At 39.0% G+C, this 16,257-nt stretch overlaps 1 protein-coding gene across 1 annotated transcript in view; it reads right to left on the bottom strand.

The window, feature by feature from the left end:
- Window positions 1-16,257, bottom strand: part of LOC6040790 — a 93,882-nt gene that overhangs the window by 47,436 nt on the left and 30,189 nt on the right. Inside the window, exon 3 of the mRNA XM_038257272.1 lies at window positions 2,021-2,255. Within this exon, the coding sequence (XP_038113200.1) occupies window positions 2,021-2,255 (235 nt within the window). The remainder of the gene's footprint in view (window positions 1-2,020; window positions 2,256-16,257) is intronic.

Genomic DNA, 16,257 nt, shown 5'->3' with positions numbered 1-16,257 from the left:
GTTTGTTGAAACATGAAAAATGCAATGAAAAGTGTTTGAATAATCATTTTTGACATTTTTAGGTATTGTTAACTTAAATAAATTTAAAACAATTGAACCATTTGATCAAGCTGTTTGAAACCTATAGTTTTTGTTCTCTAATTTTTAAATGACGAAAATGTCCATAACATTCAATAAACTCCAACTGATAGATTTTTTAATAGATTGAAATAGCGTAATTTTTAGAAATAAACAATTATTCACATAAGGCTTGCAAGCTCATGTGAAGTTCAAACATGTCCCGCCTTACAAAAACATTGGGCACCCCTGCTCTATAACAAAAGATGCATGTTTAGTTCCCTTAATAAAGATTTAAAAAATGAAAGTCTATAATGGGATTTTAAATTTAAGTAATACAAAGTAAAACAGAAAAATTGGTATAAAGAAACCGAGTACCATTTTTTAATTGCTTAACCAAACCTACAACTTTGCCGAGGACACCGAACCTATAAAAAAATGCTTCTTAACACTGGAACGCCCAACGCATGTCCAACTTACACGGACGCCCAAGCCACCCAAAAAAGTTGGAACGGTAACTTCAACTCGCTGGTTCTCGGGCATAACTCAACCAATCGGGACGATTCTTGTTTCCAGGGATTTGTAAGAATGTCTAGATGATCCTAGAACTTTGCAGAACTCAATTTGATCAAATCTGTAATTTTTGGGATCAAAAAACATCGTTCCAACTTTTTTTTTCGCGTGTAAAAAAAAAATCGTCAAAAATTCCGCGGAGGCAGTCTTTTTGAAAAAGTTGGAACGATGTTTTCGGTCGCAGAAATAACAGATTTGTTCGAATCAAGTTCTGCAAAATTTTAGGATCATCTAGACATTCTTACAAATCCCTGGAAACGAGAATCGTCCCGATTGGTTGAGTTATGCCCGAGAACCAGCGAGTTGAAGTTACCGTTCCAACTTTTTTGGAGCCTTGGGCGTTGGAATGTTAAGATACTTGCAACCAAATTGAGTTAAGAACGCCATTTTGTGCAGCTCACAACGCCTCACCTTTTGACCTTCACAGATCCCCCAAATTCGGAATCAACCCTGAGATATTTAATAAAAACCGAAAAAAACTCCGTGCATTTTTGTCACTTTTCATATGGAAGAAGTTTCAACCTTGTCACTCCCTGAAAATTGATGTAAGTGCGACAATTGGCCAAACGGATTTCAGGTCAGAACGAGTTAGGCACATGTACGAGCTCGACTAAAGCAAACAATTGTAATTATAACTCGAAACCTCGTCATCCAAATTCAACCAAACTTCGGGAAAATGCACAGAATGGTCAACCAAACAAAACGTGTTTGTTATTGTTTACATTGCGTGCTACCGTTTTTGTTTATTCAAAGTCAAACATTAAATCGCGTTTTTCTCGGACCGTCAAAAAGCGACGCACGACAAGTTAGCACGACGACAGCGAAATGCCCATGTTGTATGACCAGCCAGCTAAATTGCATGAAAAAATATTTTGCAAAATCGCTTATTTTGTCACAACGAATGCATACACAAAAATTCATCCTATTAAAAAATAACAAAACGAATTGTAAAATTCTTAAGAATAATATAATTTATCGCAATATATTTTGAAGTTTTGGTAATAACAAATTGTACTAACTTTATTTAAAATTACAAAAAAAAATCTTTGAAAAGAAAAGTAACTATTTTTATTTACAAGGGAAGAGCGTCCAATAATCAAGCAACTATAAAACCACATTAGCTTCATCAACATTCTACGCTAGATAACTTCAGATTTCCGTGTACCATGAGCCATCAACTCGCTGTCAGCTCAAATATGCTCGTGTCTAATGAAAAGCATTTCAAGTATTTTATTGTTTTTTGAGAACGCGGTCCTGCACTGAAATCCCGAGCCAACCTACACAAACCGTTTTGCAAATATTTTCATAGCCCCGGTGATGACCATCAGCAGTCCGGCAGAATTCCTTAGATTTTTTCCCGCGCACAAGAATTGCTTCGGTTGATACGTACGTCCACTACGGTGCCACCTTCGCAGGTTCGTCGCCAGCGTGATGCCAGCTTGGGAATGTGCGACGACGACGACGCCAAGGTCGGTCGAGGGTCCGTCACCTGGACGCGGGATGCCGGAGGCGCGAACGAATTATGACGAACCGCTGCGGCAACTGCGTTCTGGATGCTGGGGTCGATCGAGCGGTTGAATTTCTTCTTCCGACAGCAGTAGTCTCCGCACGAGGTGTGGATTTTTCTGTGGATGATATGAAAGAGAAAAATATGTAGAGTACTTGAATGGACTATAATGCAATTTCAAAAGATTTGTTAGCCAAACTCATAAGCTTACAGTTCATGTTCCAGGAAACAACTTTGTCGAAGACTGAAAAATGGTTCAATTCATAACTTTAAATGTTCTAAAATAATCCCAAAATCAATGAAAAAGGAAAAGCTTATTTATGCATTTTTTGCTGTGTACCGATTCATGCTCGAAGGACATAACTAAGTTAATAGTAGGGTTAATCTTCTAGGCGTATATCATTTAAAATAATCATCACACTAATAAGGGGCTGGCATTTAACCGCAGTGGTGGACGTCGTAGCACGAGATTGTATAATTGGTGGCGCGAGTATTGGATTCCACCGTGGAGGCAAAGAAGAAGAACGAATCAACGTGTAACATAATACAATCAACTATCAACCAGAGGGCTGAAAAGCAATTGCATCAGGCAAGGTTGAAGGAACGAAGAAAATTTCGTCGCTGTCGTGCTAACTTGCCGCACGTCGATTTTGGGCCAAATTGAGTTAAGAATGCCATTTTGTGCAGCTCACAACGCCTCACCTTTTGACCTTCACAGATCCCCACAATTCAATTTCAATCCTGAGATATTCAATAGAAAACGAAAAAACGCCGAGCATTGTTGTCACTTTTCATATGAAAGAATTTTCAATCTTGTCGTGCTATCTTGACACATCCTGAAAATTAATGTAAGTGCGACAAAGGGCAAAGAAATTTCAAGTCAGAACGCGTTAGACACAAGTACGAGCTCGACTACCGTAAACATTTCTGGAGTATTTTTTTTTAAAAAAAAAGGTCCAATAAACCAAACTTCCAGTTTTCGATTTTTGGGTGTTTTTGAAACAGCCAAAAAGCAAAAACTGAAAATTTGGTTTATTGGACCTTTTAAAAAAAACTCCAGATTTGTAATTATGAGTCGAAACTCCGCAACCAAATTCAACAATACTTCAGGACTCAGTATTGGGACTGATTGTTTATTTACCCAACTTTGTTTTAATCACCTTAAATTGTTGATATTACGGGCTTTTATCGGTAGTTTTCGGTGAAATTAAACTCACAAATTAGAAGAAAGTAATGAAACTGATAGGTGGATAGATGACTAGTGTCTTAGAAGAAGATGGAAAAGGACGGAAACTAAGTCAGCCAAATTAGAAGGTTAAAAGACTTGATCACACACGTACGCTTTCTCATATGGCCCTTTCGCTGACTTAGTTTCCGTCCTTTTCCATCTTCTTCTAAGACACTAGTCATCTATCCACCTATCAGTTTCATTACTTTCTTCTAATTTGTGAGTTTAATTTCACCGAAAACTACCGATAAAAGCCCGTAATATCAATACTTCAGGACAATTCACTGAATTTTCAACCAAACAAAACGTGTTTGTTATTGTTTACATTGCGTGCTCTCGTTTTTGTTTATTCAAGGTAAAACATTAAAACACATTTTTCTCGGAACGTCAGAAAGCGACATGCGACAAGATAGTACGACAACGTCGATATGATATTGGGGGGAACAAAGACCCGCGCGCGCGTTCACGATGAATGTGATTCTGACATGCACACCGAGAGTCTTTAACCTGTCACCATTAGCGCCTCGTAATGTCATTACCAATCGCCGTGAAGTTGTCCTCCCCTAGCGTTCTTTGGAAGGTTTCATTTTTCTTAGAACTTAACGAAAGGTCGTAAGAGTAAACTATGGTAGCGATGCATCATATTTCAATAGAAAATTGTTGAACATATCTGGAGCATCACGAGGAAAGCGCGTATAAGCATTTTGGCAGTATGAACTGTTTTGCTTATTCTCAGGCTAATTTAAACTTTTTCACAAAACTCGAAGTGTTCAACAATAGCTGACGTCTCCAGCTAAATTCCATCACTGCGGGTTTTGTTAAATAGTACAGTTATCCCTCATATTCGGAACAGTTTACAGATCGGCCTCAAAAAATCATAGCAAATCGATAAATGAACTTAATGATTCGCCTTTACCTTCATTTGAAGGCTTTTTTGCGATCTTTCGAATGCTGTATCGGAAAATTACAAATTTTAACTTTTATATCAAGTTTTTGAAGAAAAACTAACTTAATCCACCTATGTGGTTGATGCCTTCCTGACTCTTTTCCAACAATGGGTGATATGTGATAAGATGGGTTTGCACACAAATTTCGTCTAATTTCGTTAAGTTCCGGCATCCAAAAAACACACATATCACTCAAGGCCAAGGGCTTATAAGTGGTATCATAAGTGGTCATAGCTTGAGACAGGGTTGCCAGATCTTCAATGTTTAAGACTCGTTGGAAAGGTCTTTAGATTACCTTACCAACGATGGGTCGGATGATGGATCCGGACATTGTTTACATTCATTTAAGTGAGATCCGGCTACAAAAAAAGTACATAAATATCACTTAAGTGGTCAGAACTCGAGACAGAGTTGCCAGATCTTCAATGTTTTAGATTCGTTGGAAAGGTCTTTCAAATACCTAACCAACGATGGGTCGGATGATGGATCCGGACATTGTTTACATACATTTAAGTGAGATCCGGCTACAAAAAAAGTACATAAATATCACTTAAGTGGTCAGAACTCGAGACAGAGTTGCCAGATCTTCAATGTTTTAGATTTGTTGGAAAGGTCTTTCAAATAACCAACGATGGGTCGGATGATGGATCCGGACATTGTTTACATTCATTTAAGTGAGATCCGGCTACAAAAAAAGTACATAAATATCACTTAAGTGGTCAGAACTCGAGACAGAGTTGCCAGATCTTCAATGTTTTAGATTCGTTGGAAAGGTCTTTCAAATACCTAACCAACGATGGGTCGGATGATGGATCCGGACATTGTTTACATACATTTAAGTGAGATCCGGCTACAAAAAAAGTACATAAATATCACTTAAATGGTCAGAACTCGAGACAGGGTTGCCAGATCTTCAATGTTTAAGACTCGTTGGAAAGGTCTTTCGATTACCTTACCAACGATGGGTCGGATGATGGATCCGGACATTGTTTACATACATTTAAGTGAGATCCGGCTACAAAAAAGTACATAAATATCACTTAAGTGGTCAGAACTCGAGACAGGGTTGCCAGATGTCCAATGCTTTAGATTCGTTGGAAAGGTCTTTCGATTACCTAACCAACGATGGGTCGGATGATGGATCTGGACATTGTTTACACACATTTAAATGAGATCCGGCTACAAAAAAGTACATAAACATCACTTAAGTGGTAAAAACTCGAGACAGGGTTGCCAGATTACCAATGTTTTGAACTCGTTGGAAAGGTCTTTCAATTACCTAACTAACGTATACATCGCATGATGATGTTTGGTTCAGTTTACTGCCATTTATTTAACTTCCGAAAATATGCGAAAACACATTTTTATACATAACTTTTGAACTACTTATCGAAACTTCAAACAATTCAATAGCACCGTATGGGACCCTAAACCAAGTCGAATGCGACTGGTTTGGTCAAAATCGGTTCAGCCAGTGCTGAGAAAACTGAGTGACATTATTGGTCACATACACACACACATACCCACACACATACACACAGACATTTGTTCAGTTTTCGATTCTGAGTCGATATGCATTAGCCTGGGTCAAAAAAATTAAAATTGCTCAAATCATAAAGTATATGAGATTGCCCGAAAGAGTACTCAAAATGGGGCCTACAGCCCAAATTTCAGCCCATTTGGTTGAAAATTGGCTTGCCTTGAGCAGGAACAAGTTTAAATGTGAATTAACCCGTAAAACTTGAGCAATTGGGTACATTGCTCTGTACAAGTCTGTCGTTGAAATTTAACGACTTTTGCATACCATGGGGTCCAAGGGGATTGTTTGGGAAACAATTCCTTTGAAGGGTGCAAAATGATCCGAGGCCTCTAATCTTGCCTAGAAGCAGATTCATTCCGGCGTCACCGAAATTCTCATGGTCCCAGCAAGATGTACAGGGATAAATCAAAGCACGCTAAGAAGGCTGCCTCGATCAGAGGACGTCAGATGTCAATCAGTCACCACGTGGCAGGAGGGTTTCTCCAATTTTTGCTTTAAAAGTGGTTCTGTCAATGTTATTACATTTTATTTAGTCAGATATTTGTGCAAAAACACTTTATAAACGTCAAATATCAATTTATACTCCAATTTCCACATACCCTGACCCTTGAAATCCACAAATTCGGAACACTTTTGACAAAGAACTTTGTCCTAAGGTTTCTATACGTGGTGTCAATCCAAAATTTTCGCGAAGCGAAAACGTTACGTGACGAATTCCCCTCTCGGCAAATTTCCCCTCTTTTTGGTGCACGCTGGTTGGATGAACGGACGTTTCCCAATCAGTCAATCGAGAGACGTGAGATTGATGTATCTAAATTCACCCCCACTCCACCTCATAATTTTCGGATCGCCGACGAGCCAACAAAACTCGGCTCGGTCGGTCCCGAAAACTCATTCTATTGCTGGACGTCGACGAGAACACATCAGAAGCAGATGGCCTGGTGGCCCGGTAGCAGACGGCCTGGAGGTCCGAGAGCAGATGGCTTGGAGGCAAGGACCAGCTAAGACATGCCAGTCGCGGGAGTCGATCATTGGAACTGGCCACCACCTGGACTGGAGTGGCCGGAGGCCCCGCAGATATTCCGATGGGGGGACATTTGCCGGACCGTAAGTGTTGGGGCAATATGGGTATCAAACTTTATGGTTTTGATACTGAACATGAAATTTGACATTTCGGCAGTAGTGGCCACAATCCGGAGTGGCCGGAGGCCCCGCGGATGTTCCGATGGGGGGACATTTGCCGGACCGTAAGAGTTGGGGCAATATGGGTATAAAACTTTATGGTTTTTGATACTGGATATGAAATTTGATATTTTGGCAGTAGTGGTCACAATCCGGAGTGGCCGGAGGTCGCGCGGATGTTCCGATGGGGGGGACATTTGCCGAACCGTAAGAGTTGGGGCAATATGGGTATTAAACTTTATGATTTTTGATACTGGACATAAAAAGTTGCATTTGGCCATTATCTGAAACTAAGCAGTTAAAATAATATTATATTATAATATTATATTGCTTATTAAGAAGGAAGTAATAAATAGATTACTGCGATGCACATTTTTTTATGCCACTGCGAAAATCTGTTTCTGGAAATTTAAAATAACTATCTCGTAATCATTAAGAGCCCTGTAAGGGTAGTTTTTAATGTCTGCTGTTCAAATTTCCTTTACTGCCGCCGATTGCTTGCAACAGCCCTGCAAAAACATTCCCGCATCTTGGTAACTTTCGAGTGGTGAAGGAAAGTAAATTGATTTCACTTCGATTTCTATTTCAGCTCCACTTGCAATTTCCGTCCCCTTAGTTCGATAGGACGGTTATTATAAGGGGGGAATTTGGACCGGACATTTTAATCGAAAATTTCAACAATCATCTTGCAAAGTTCTTTGTCATACTGGTCATGTGTAACATAACCACCTGCACCTTTTTTCTTACGAATGTAAACAAACTTTGGATCTCTCCATGAGTACATAATTAGTAAACCTTTTAAAGCATAAAAGTTATTTCAAAATAAACAAGGGAAAGGTAGGTGGGTAATTCTCTGCCAACTCACACGAAATTGGGAAATGTGCCACGACCTCTCTTCAATTAGTGTAAAACTATGTCCTAAGGGGTAATTTTTGTTCCTGATCACGAATCCGAGGTATTTTTTTTATATCTTGTGACGGAGGGGCAGTACGACCTTTTTTTATTTTTGAACAAGCTGAAAAAAATATTTTTCATCGAAAAAAAACACTAGAAAAGTTGAAAAAAAAACTATGCAATTTTCCGTTAATCGACTGTAAATTTTTTTGGAATATGTCATTTTAAGGGACATTAAATGTACTTTTCGAATATACATTAATCATGAAGGGTATTTTTTCATTTGGAACAAAATTTTACATTTTGAAATTTCGTGTTTTTTTCTAACATTGCAGGGTTGTTTCCGTTCCTTGTAATCATCACGAATAATCGCGATTTTACGAAAAAAGAGTTTTAAAAAAGTTACTTTTTGCACTTCTCTTTGTTTCGTCGTCCGTGTCTATCGCGGGTGACCATAACGGCCACGATCGACGACGACAAACTTTTTCAAACCTTTTTTTCGTAAAATTGCGATAGCTCGTGATGTTTATGAGCAAACCCCTTATGTTTATATATCATTTTTTTGAAATTGTCTGTTCTCACTAGCGTGGACAGGGTGGGGCAACATGAAACAACTGCCCCACTATCCTCAGAAATTTGTACAACTTTGTAGAACATTGTTACACTTTAAAACATAACCCTGCAAAGTTAAAAACACGACATTTTAAATAAAAAAAATGTTTTAGATGAAAAAATGACCCTTCTGGGCAGACGTGCATCCGCTCTAACTCCTCTTTTAGAAGAACTTGTTTGGCATTTCGCGTAGATGACTCCCAGCATGTTGTGCCAGTGATTAGAGTACACTAATTAAGCTAATCTTTAAAGCTCCCGAAGGCCCTGGGAGGCTATATTATACACGAAGTGAGATATAGGGTAAGAATCGTTAAGTGCACTCAAAGAGCTTTTAAGAAGTTCTTCTTGAGAGCTTATGAGAACAGTCACATACAAATATACCTAAAATTGTTTTTTCCAATGAACCAATGTTTTCTACACATTATTCAAGCTAAAAACAATACGTTTTTAACTGGCAACAAGCATAACATTACTTTAAACGTAAATGCCAACTAGAACAAGCTGAGTGCCGTTAAGAAGAGCTCTTAGTGCCGATGCATGTCTGCTTCTGGGTTTATCTAGATTCGAAAAGTACATTGAATTTCCCTTAAGATGACGTGCCCCAAATTTTGTTTACTGTTGAGTAACGAAAATGACAGAGTTTTTAAAACTTTTTTTGTTTTTTCGATGAAAAATACATTTTTTTTCGGAATTGCGAGAACGCCATCGAGTTGGGCGTCCAATTTTTCATAAATGTCTCTTTGACACCAAATTTCTATCTCATCACCGTTTCAGGCTGCAAATTATTGAAAAACACCTATAAAGTTTTTTTTAATAGGTCCTATAAACATATGAAACACAATAGCATATAGGTCCAGTTAAAAAAAATCGCATGTTCAAAAATGAAAGGGGTCGTACCGCCCCTCCTTCACGAAATATCAAAAAACGGACCTCGGATTCGTGATCATAGGGGTCAAGGCAACTGCTGTGTGAGTTGGTGAAGAACTACTCAGGTACAAGAGGGTACAACAAAGATTTAATAAAAACTTCAAAACGAAATAATCTCATTAATCTTCACAAATCAGCCATAAATATTTCCAGCTAAACAAATAGGGGTAATGACCTAGCTCTCTTCCTCCTCCTTCAAGCGGAATCAATGATACTGGCTTACGCCGGATTTAGCAGCAATTACTTCAGTTCCATTAATTTGTGAATGCACATAGATTTGCTCAAACATGATGCTAATGGGGAGAGCAGGGACATGCAGCTTTATGGTGCTAATGTGGTACACCTGGCAAGTAGTAAGTCCTCTGATGTCTGCTCCTGGATGTCTAATAGAGCATGCATGTACTTAATCCATTCCTTGTAAGAGCTGCTACCGTCACCATCAAGGTGGAAACTTTCTGCAGCTGCATACATTCATGGATGATTTTCACATCTTCTGTGTCACTGAAATCTACTTAGCCTTACGGTTGCTCCAAAAGCAAGTTTGTGTTTGTTGCACGGTGGGTTTTTTGCTGATTTTTTTTTTAAGTCTTACAATGTTGTACTCTGTTTTTTAATTATTATTTTGATGATTTATTCTGAATGCTGAAATCACACCGTGCTCGTGGTTTGTCGAATGCAGCATTCGTTTAAAACGCACACATTGCAGCAAAGTCAACGAATCCTTCACCACCGGAGAACGGGTCCTAATCCGGGCTATAATTCACTCAAAAGCCCCACTCTCGTACGGTGATAGATTTCCACCTGACCCGGCACTGACTGATGATTTCCCTTTCGATTTTTCTCTATGATCATCCCCATCCCTTTGCTCCCCCTACGGAGAGAATGTATGCTAGTTGCCGGTGATGCGTAACTGTCTGTGCGTGCCTGATGCGTTTGAACCAAGTCTCGAGTCTGACTATATTAGCATTACCATAAATCACTTTAAAAACCCCTCCTTCCAAACCGAACGAGTAGGTGGTCCACAGGTAGCTACTACCCCGACCTGATGGATAGAAGCCAGGAACGTGATTTGCTTTTCCGAGCGCACCAGCAGACTGGGCCCGTTGATGTGTTCAATCACCTGGGCTGATCCGGAGATAGGACGCACCATTTGGCCTCGGTCAGGAAGAGAGTGTGGTAGCTAAATCATTCATTTATGCATCAGACATCAGAGAAAAACTTCAGTCGGACAAATACACGCACGCACACGTGTACGCACTAGAAGGGAGCTGTACCTTGTCGAAAAGGATTTTAAACGGATAAGCACTTTCACGTTGGTGTTGTCTCTCAGGGCTTAACCTAGGATCTGACCCTGGAAAATCTCTTGCGTTCGATGATCGCAAAATTTAATTTTTGCATCCTAAGCTCAACAGTCATGGTCGTACTAAAATCAGTGTCAATGATTTAATTGATTTTTTTTAAATACAAGTTTAAGTAAGAATAGTGCGGTGAAACTTTTTCGATGTTTTATAAAAAGTAAATTATTACAAAGTTTTGGACAATTAGACCCACCTTCATATACAGCCATTCCACGTCAAACAGCCAGTCCATCGTCAAAAAATCATATCTCCGAATCGTATTAATGGATACTCGCAATTTTTGGATATGTTATGTGAAATATTGCAAGGAATCAGGGAAAAATATTTTCAGATATGAGCTCCTTGATCCCGAGTCCTTCAAATTAACAAATGCAATTTTCATAGGACCTTTTCAAATATTCAGCTAGCTTCTTCGAAGCTCCACATATTTTCCCTAAAAGCCCAACTAATAACCTTTCTTTTGAAACGTGACGCTCTAAAATTGATTAAGCTGTTCCGAAGATATGATTTTTTTTTTTAAATGTTTCATTTTTTGGACCACCCTATTTCGAATAGGATCACTGTAATCACCAAACAAAAAAAAGGGGTCTAATTATTTGGGTCAAAGAAACCCCCCCCCCCCTCAAAATTTGAGCCAAATCGGAGCACTTTTGATTTGGAGACTTCCTGTTTGACGTGGAATAGCTGTATATGAAAGTCTACGAGCTTTAAATTAAAAGTTCGTTTCTGGATTGTTTTTGCCTTCCTCACGTTACTGAGGAAAGGCTATAAAATCACTCGAAAAATGAACTTCACTATTAGACCTCCTAGACTCACCTTCATATATACCTATCGACTCAGAATCAATTTCTGAGCAAATGTCTGTGTGTGTGGTGGGATGTTGATCAAAAAATTGTCACTCGATTATCTCGACATTGGCTGAACCGATTTTGTCCGTTTTGGCGTCATTCGATCCGTCTTGGTGTCTCATAAGTCGCTTTTAAAAATTATGCAGTTTTGTTAAGTACTTCAAAAGTAATGCTTAAAAAACGATTTTAACAAAAGTCCGGAAGATTGTAAAAAGGGTGGTTTTTGTAAGAAAAACCGTTATGCTATACATTTTCAGAAAGGTATTTAAAAGACCTTTCCAGCGCGTCCAAGACATTGAAGATCTGACAACCCTATCAAAAGTTATAAGCACTTAAGTGTTATTTACGCACTTTTTGCATTTTGGATAGCACCCTTTAAATGTGAGGAAGGCGCCAACCACCTAAGGGTGGATTAAGTAACGTTTTTTTGAAAAGGTCCAATAAACCAAATTTCCAGTTTTTTCTTTTTGGGTGTTTTTGAAACCGCCTTGAGTCAGGGGTATTAAAAAACACCCAAAAAGCAAAATCACAAAATTTGGTTTATTGGACCTTTTAAAAAAAAACCTCCAGATTTTCATCTATCATCAAAACAAATTTGAAGACGTTTGGTTGTATCATTGCCGAGATATATCTACTTTAAGTAAGCTGTTTCTGAAAACGGATGCCACGATATCTTAACACTGCCTTGACCAAATCGGCTCAAAATTTTGGTGAAGACTCGTCAAACCGGTCTTGTGGGCATAACCAAAGCCGATTTTCGAAAAACTTATTTTAAAAAAAGATAAAAATATTTTTGTGTTTTTTCATATAAAAATTCTCAGTTTTTGATATTTGTATTTTTTTAAAAAGCAATATTTCAAAATCGGGCTTCGTCAAGCACACGGTATGTCTTGAGAGTCTTCACCCCAAATTTTAGCCAAGTTGGTCCATCCTATCTCGAGATATCGTGACACCCGTAAATCAACTCGGTGTTTCGAGAAAAAAACGCCAAGAAACTTTGACAGTCCGCTTTGCGCACGGCAAAATATTGGGCTTAAAATCGTTTCTAACTTAGTCTAGTCACAAAATGTCTTCATGAAACTTTCAGGAGTGATTTAAAATCATCTTTTTAGTGGGCTTAATACATTTTTTGTAACATGAAATTTTGTGATCAATACCTACAACTTTGCTGAAGACACCATTGATCAAAAAATTCCTTCAATAGTTACAGATTTTCGAACAATTACGACTCATTTTTGTATGGGCAGCTGCCAAAATGGTATGGAGGCTTGTATGGGCTAACCAATGGCAGAAAATTGCATCTTTGGTCATAGGGCAGGCCCTCACAAAGTTTGGCCCAAATTAAAAAAGTAAAAAAAATCCATTTCAGGAATTCGCGGAGAATTGAAAATATACTTTCTGCTTTTATGAAAGAAACTTTGCCATCTAATGTAGATAGACGCTTCGAAATCAAATCAAATCCCAGTCACGGCGTCAGAATCATCGCCATATCAACGTCGTCACCAGTCTTCTAGAACAGGATAGGACATGTACGAACAATTTCCGCGTACAACGTTGAACGTACCGGCTAATAAACTTGGTCATGTTCTGCGGAGTAGTTGAACATACTCTCTTTGTCTGATGATTAGGGTGGTTCACGGATATATGAAAAAGACAAAAGTGTTCAATTTCGTTTGCATCAACCGGAATTTTAAAGTTCTTTGACCCCAGAAGCTACCCTGAAAATTTGAAATGGTTTTGGAGAATTTTCTATAAGAAGATGTAAAAAGTTACAAATCTCCATAGTAAATTGATTAATGTTCCATACTAACTTCAGATCAAAACTGGAGCAACTAAACCATAACCAAATAAGCTCAAATTTTCAGGCTAGCTTCTGGGGTCATAGTACTTTGAAATTCGGATTGATGCAAACGAAATTAAACACTTTTGTCTTTTTCATATAACCGTGAACCACGCTACTGATGATTCACGCCAGGAGGCAGGTGTGATAAGTGCATAGCTGAGCCGAGCTAAATGATGCATGACTGTCAAAAGTTATCATAAATTTAGTTTCCATCAAAATGGGATGAATTTTTCAAGCTCTAAAGCCTCATGAATTTTAAATCAGCATTTTTAACGATTCACTCTCCACAGTCGAGCCAGCTCGACAGTATTTTCCAATCAGTTGATGAACTTTGCTGAACTTTGGAAAGTGTGTGTGATTGAGTCGTTCGCATTTGCTTCCTTCCGGAAAATCCACAAACACCAGTCAACAGTGCCAGAGTGCTTGCCTATTTGAAGTGCTACAATTGGGCCGACGAAAGCTCTGAGGTAATTGCTGAAAGAGCTTCCGTGTTTCGAAACTAGATTGATCCCGAGCAAACACGTACGCACGCACACACGCATGCGAATCAAACTATTCGAATAAAAGCTCATTGCTTTGCTACTCTGAGTGTGAAGGGGGGGGGAGGCACAGTTTTCCGGTTCACGAGGCCCACTTCCGGTCGTCGCAGTTAGGGTAGCGCCATTTTATAAAAGTCATTAAAAAACAAAATATTTTCTAGATAATTTGGAAGTCAAGGATTAATTTATTGCATAATTACCAAATGGCAATAGAAAAAGGTCAAATGTTGCATCAAAAACCTTAGTTCACACCTCACCACTTCAATCTATCCCAAAGCCGGGACTCCATTCTGTATACCGGGGCTGAAAATTGCTTTCGATTCATTCTCTGCTCGGCTCGGCATGGACACTAGAAACGACCTCTCGATTTCCTCGCTCCTCCCGAATCCTCTCATCCCGGAACGTGATTTCGTTCAAATATCAATTTAATTAATTCATAAATAATAAATCAGTTCCATTGAGCCGTGGCACATCGCTCGACTCTCTCTGGAAAGCCGCTCTTTTCATTAGGCCGAAATGCACTTCCCGAGTATAACATAGTGGATGAACGTAGTGTACTACACACACGCACACGATGATCCACCTCGGGGCTCTTTTGTGCAACCCAATAGAGAGGGAAAGCGATGAAACACACACTCGCACACACGCACTCTATACGGAAAATGAGGGAAAGAGCTTTTCCACCGCAGAGCTTCTCGTCGTCGTCGTCGGTGTTTTGTTGTGCAGAAATTGCATGCAATTCGATTTATGTGATGAATTTTCCCATCCACAAAAGCCGCGAACGCAAACTTCCGTTGGCGGGTTTCAATCCCCCGCCATTCAGCATAAAACACAAAAGCAGGTGCATTGATGTGCACACGCACCTACATCCGATTCAAAGCCGGTGTGATGTAATTTATGTAATGGCACGGATGCGACACGGTTTATTGGATTCCCGCCGCAGTTGCCGCCACCACCGCCTGTACAATGGCCCTTCCGGGTGTGGGGAGCGATGCTTAACGGGTTCTAAATCCTGGCTTTTCCTGGCTAGCTGGGGTCTATTAGCGACGTAATGAATGATATTAGTTTCTGTGATCTGTCTGTGGATGCAAATCGTAGCGAAGCGATGGAATGTTGATGTTGGAATTATCAGCAGCTGGGATTAGGAAGAAGATGAGTGTTAATTATTTTGACTCGGTTAGATTACGCTACAAGTTTTTGTTCTTACTGTTTTAAAATATTACTGATTTTAGTATATTTGATAATTTTATGTTAATGTAAGCTGATTTACTATTTAGGTTCCTACCATCCAACTGACCACACTGAAAAAATATCCTGTTTTCAATTATGAGCAATATACTTTTAAGATAAAAACTAACTTAATCCACCTATGTGGTTGGAGCCTTCCTCACTTATTACCAACAATGGCTGATATGATGGAATTGTACAAAAATTTCATCTATTTTTTAGATCTGGAATAAAAAAGTACATAAATATCACTTATGTGGCCATATCTCAAGACAAGGTTGCCAGATCTTCAATGTTTCGGACTCGTTGGAAAGGTCTTTTGATAACCTAACCAACGATGGGTCGGATGGTGGATCCGGACATAGTTTACATACATTTAAGTGAGATGCGGCTTCCAAAAAGTACATCAATATCACTTATGTGGCCATATCTCGAGACAGGGTTGCCAGATCTTCAATGTTTTGGACTCGTTGGAAAAGTCTTTCGATAACCTAACCAACGATGGGTCGGATGGTGGATCCGGACATAGTTTACATACATTTAAGTGAGATCCGGCTTTCAAAAAGTACATCAATATCACTTAAGTGGTCATAACTTGAGACAGGGTAGCCAGATCTTCAATGTTTTAGGCTCGTTGGAAAGGTCTTTTGATAATCTAACCAACGATGGGTCGGATGATGTACCTGGACATAGTTTACATACATGTATGTGAGATCCGGATATATCTGAAAACACATTTTTATACATTACTTAAGTTTTTGAACTACTTATCGAAACTTCAATCTGTATAAAACTCGATCTAAATCAAGTCGAATGCAACAGGTTCGGGTCAAATCGGTTCAGCCAGTGCCGAGAAACATGAGCTAGTTTGTTGGTCACATACATACATATACACACACATACACACATAAATTTGTTCAGTTTTCGATTCTGAGTCGATATGTATACATGAAGGTGGGTCTACGACGTTTTTAT

This window comes from Culex quinquefasciatus, chromosome 2, assembly GCF_015732765.1.
Source record: "Culex quinquefasciatus strain JHB chromosome 2, VPISU_Cqui_1.0_pri_paternal, whole genome shotgun sequence".
Classification (NCBI taxonomy): Eukaryota; Metazoa; Arthropoda; class Insecta; order Diptera; family Culicidae; genus Culex; species Culex quinquefasciatus.
The sequence above is the reverse complement of the archived record's forward strand: the minus strand, read 5'-3'. Positions and strand labels throughout refer to the sequence as shown.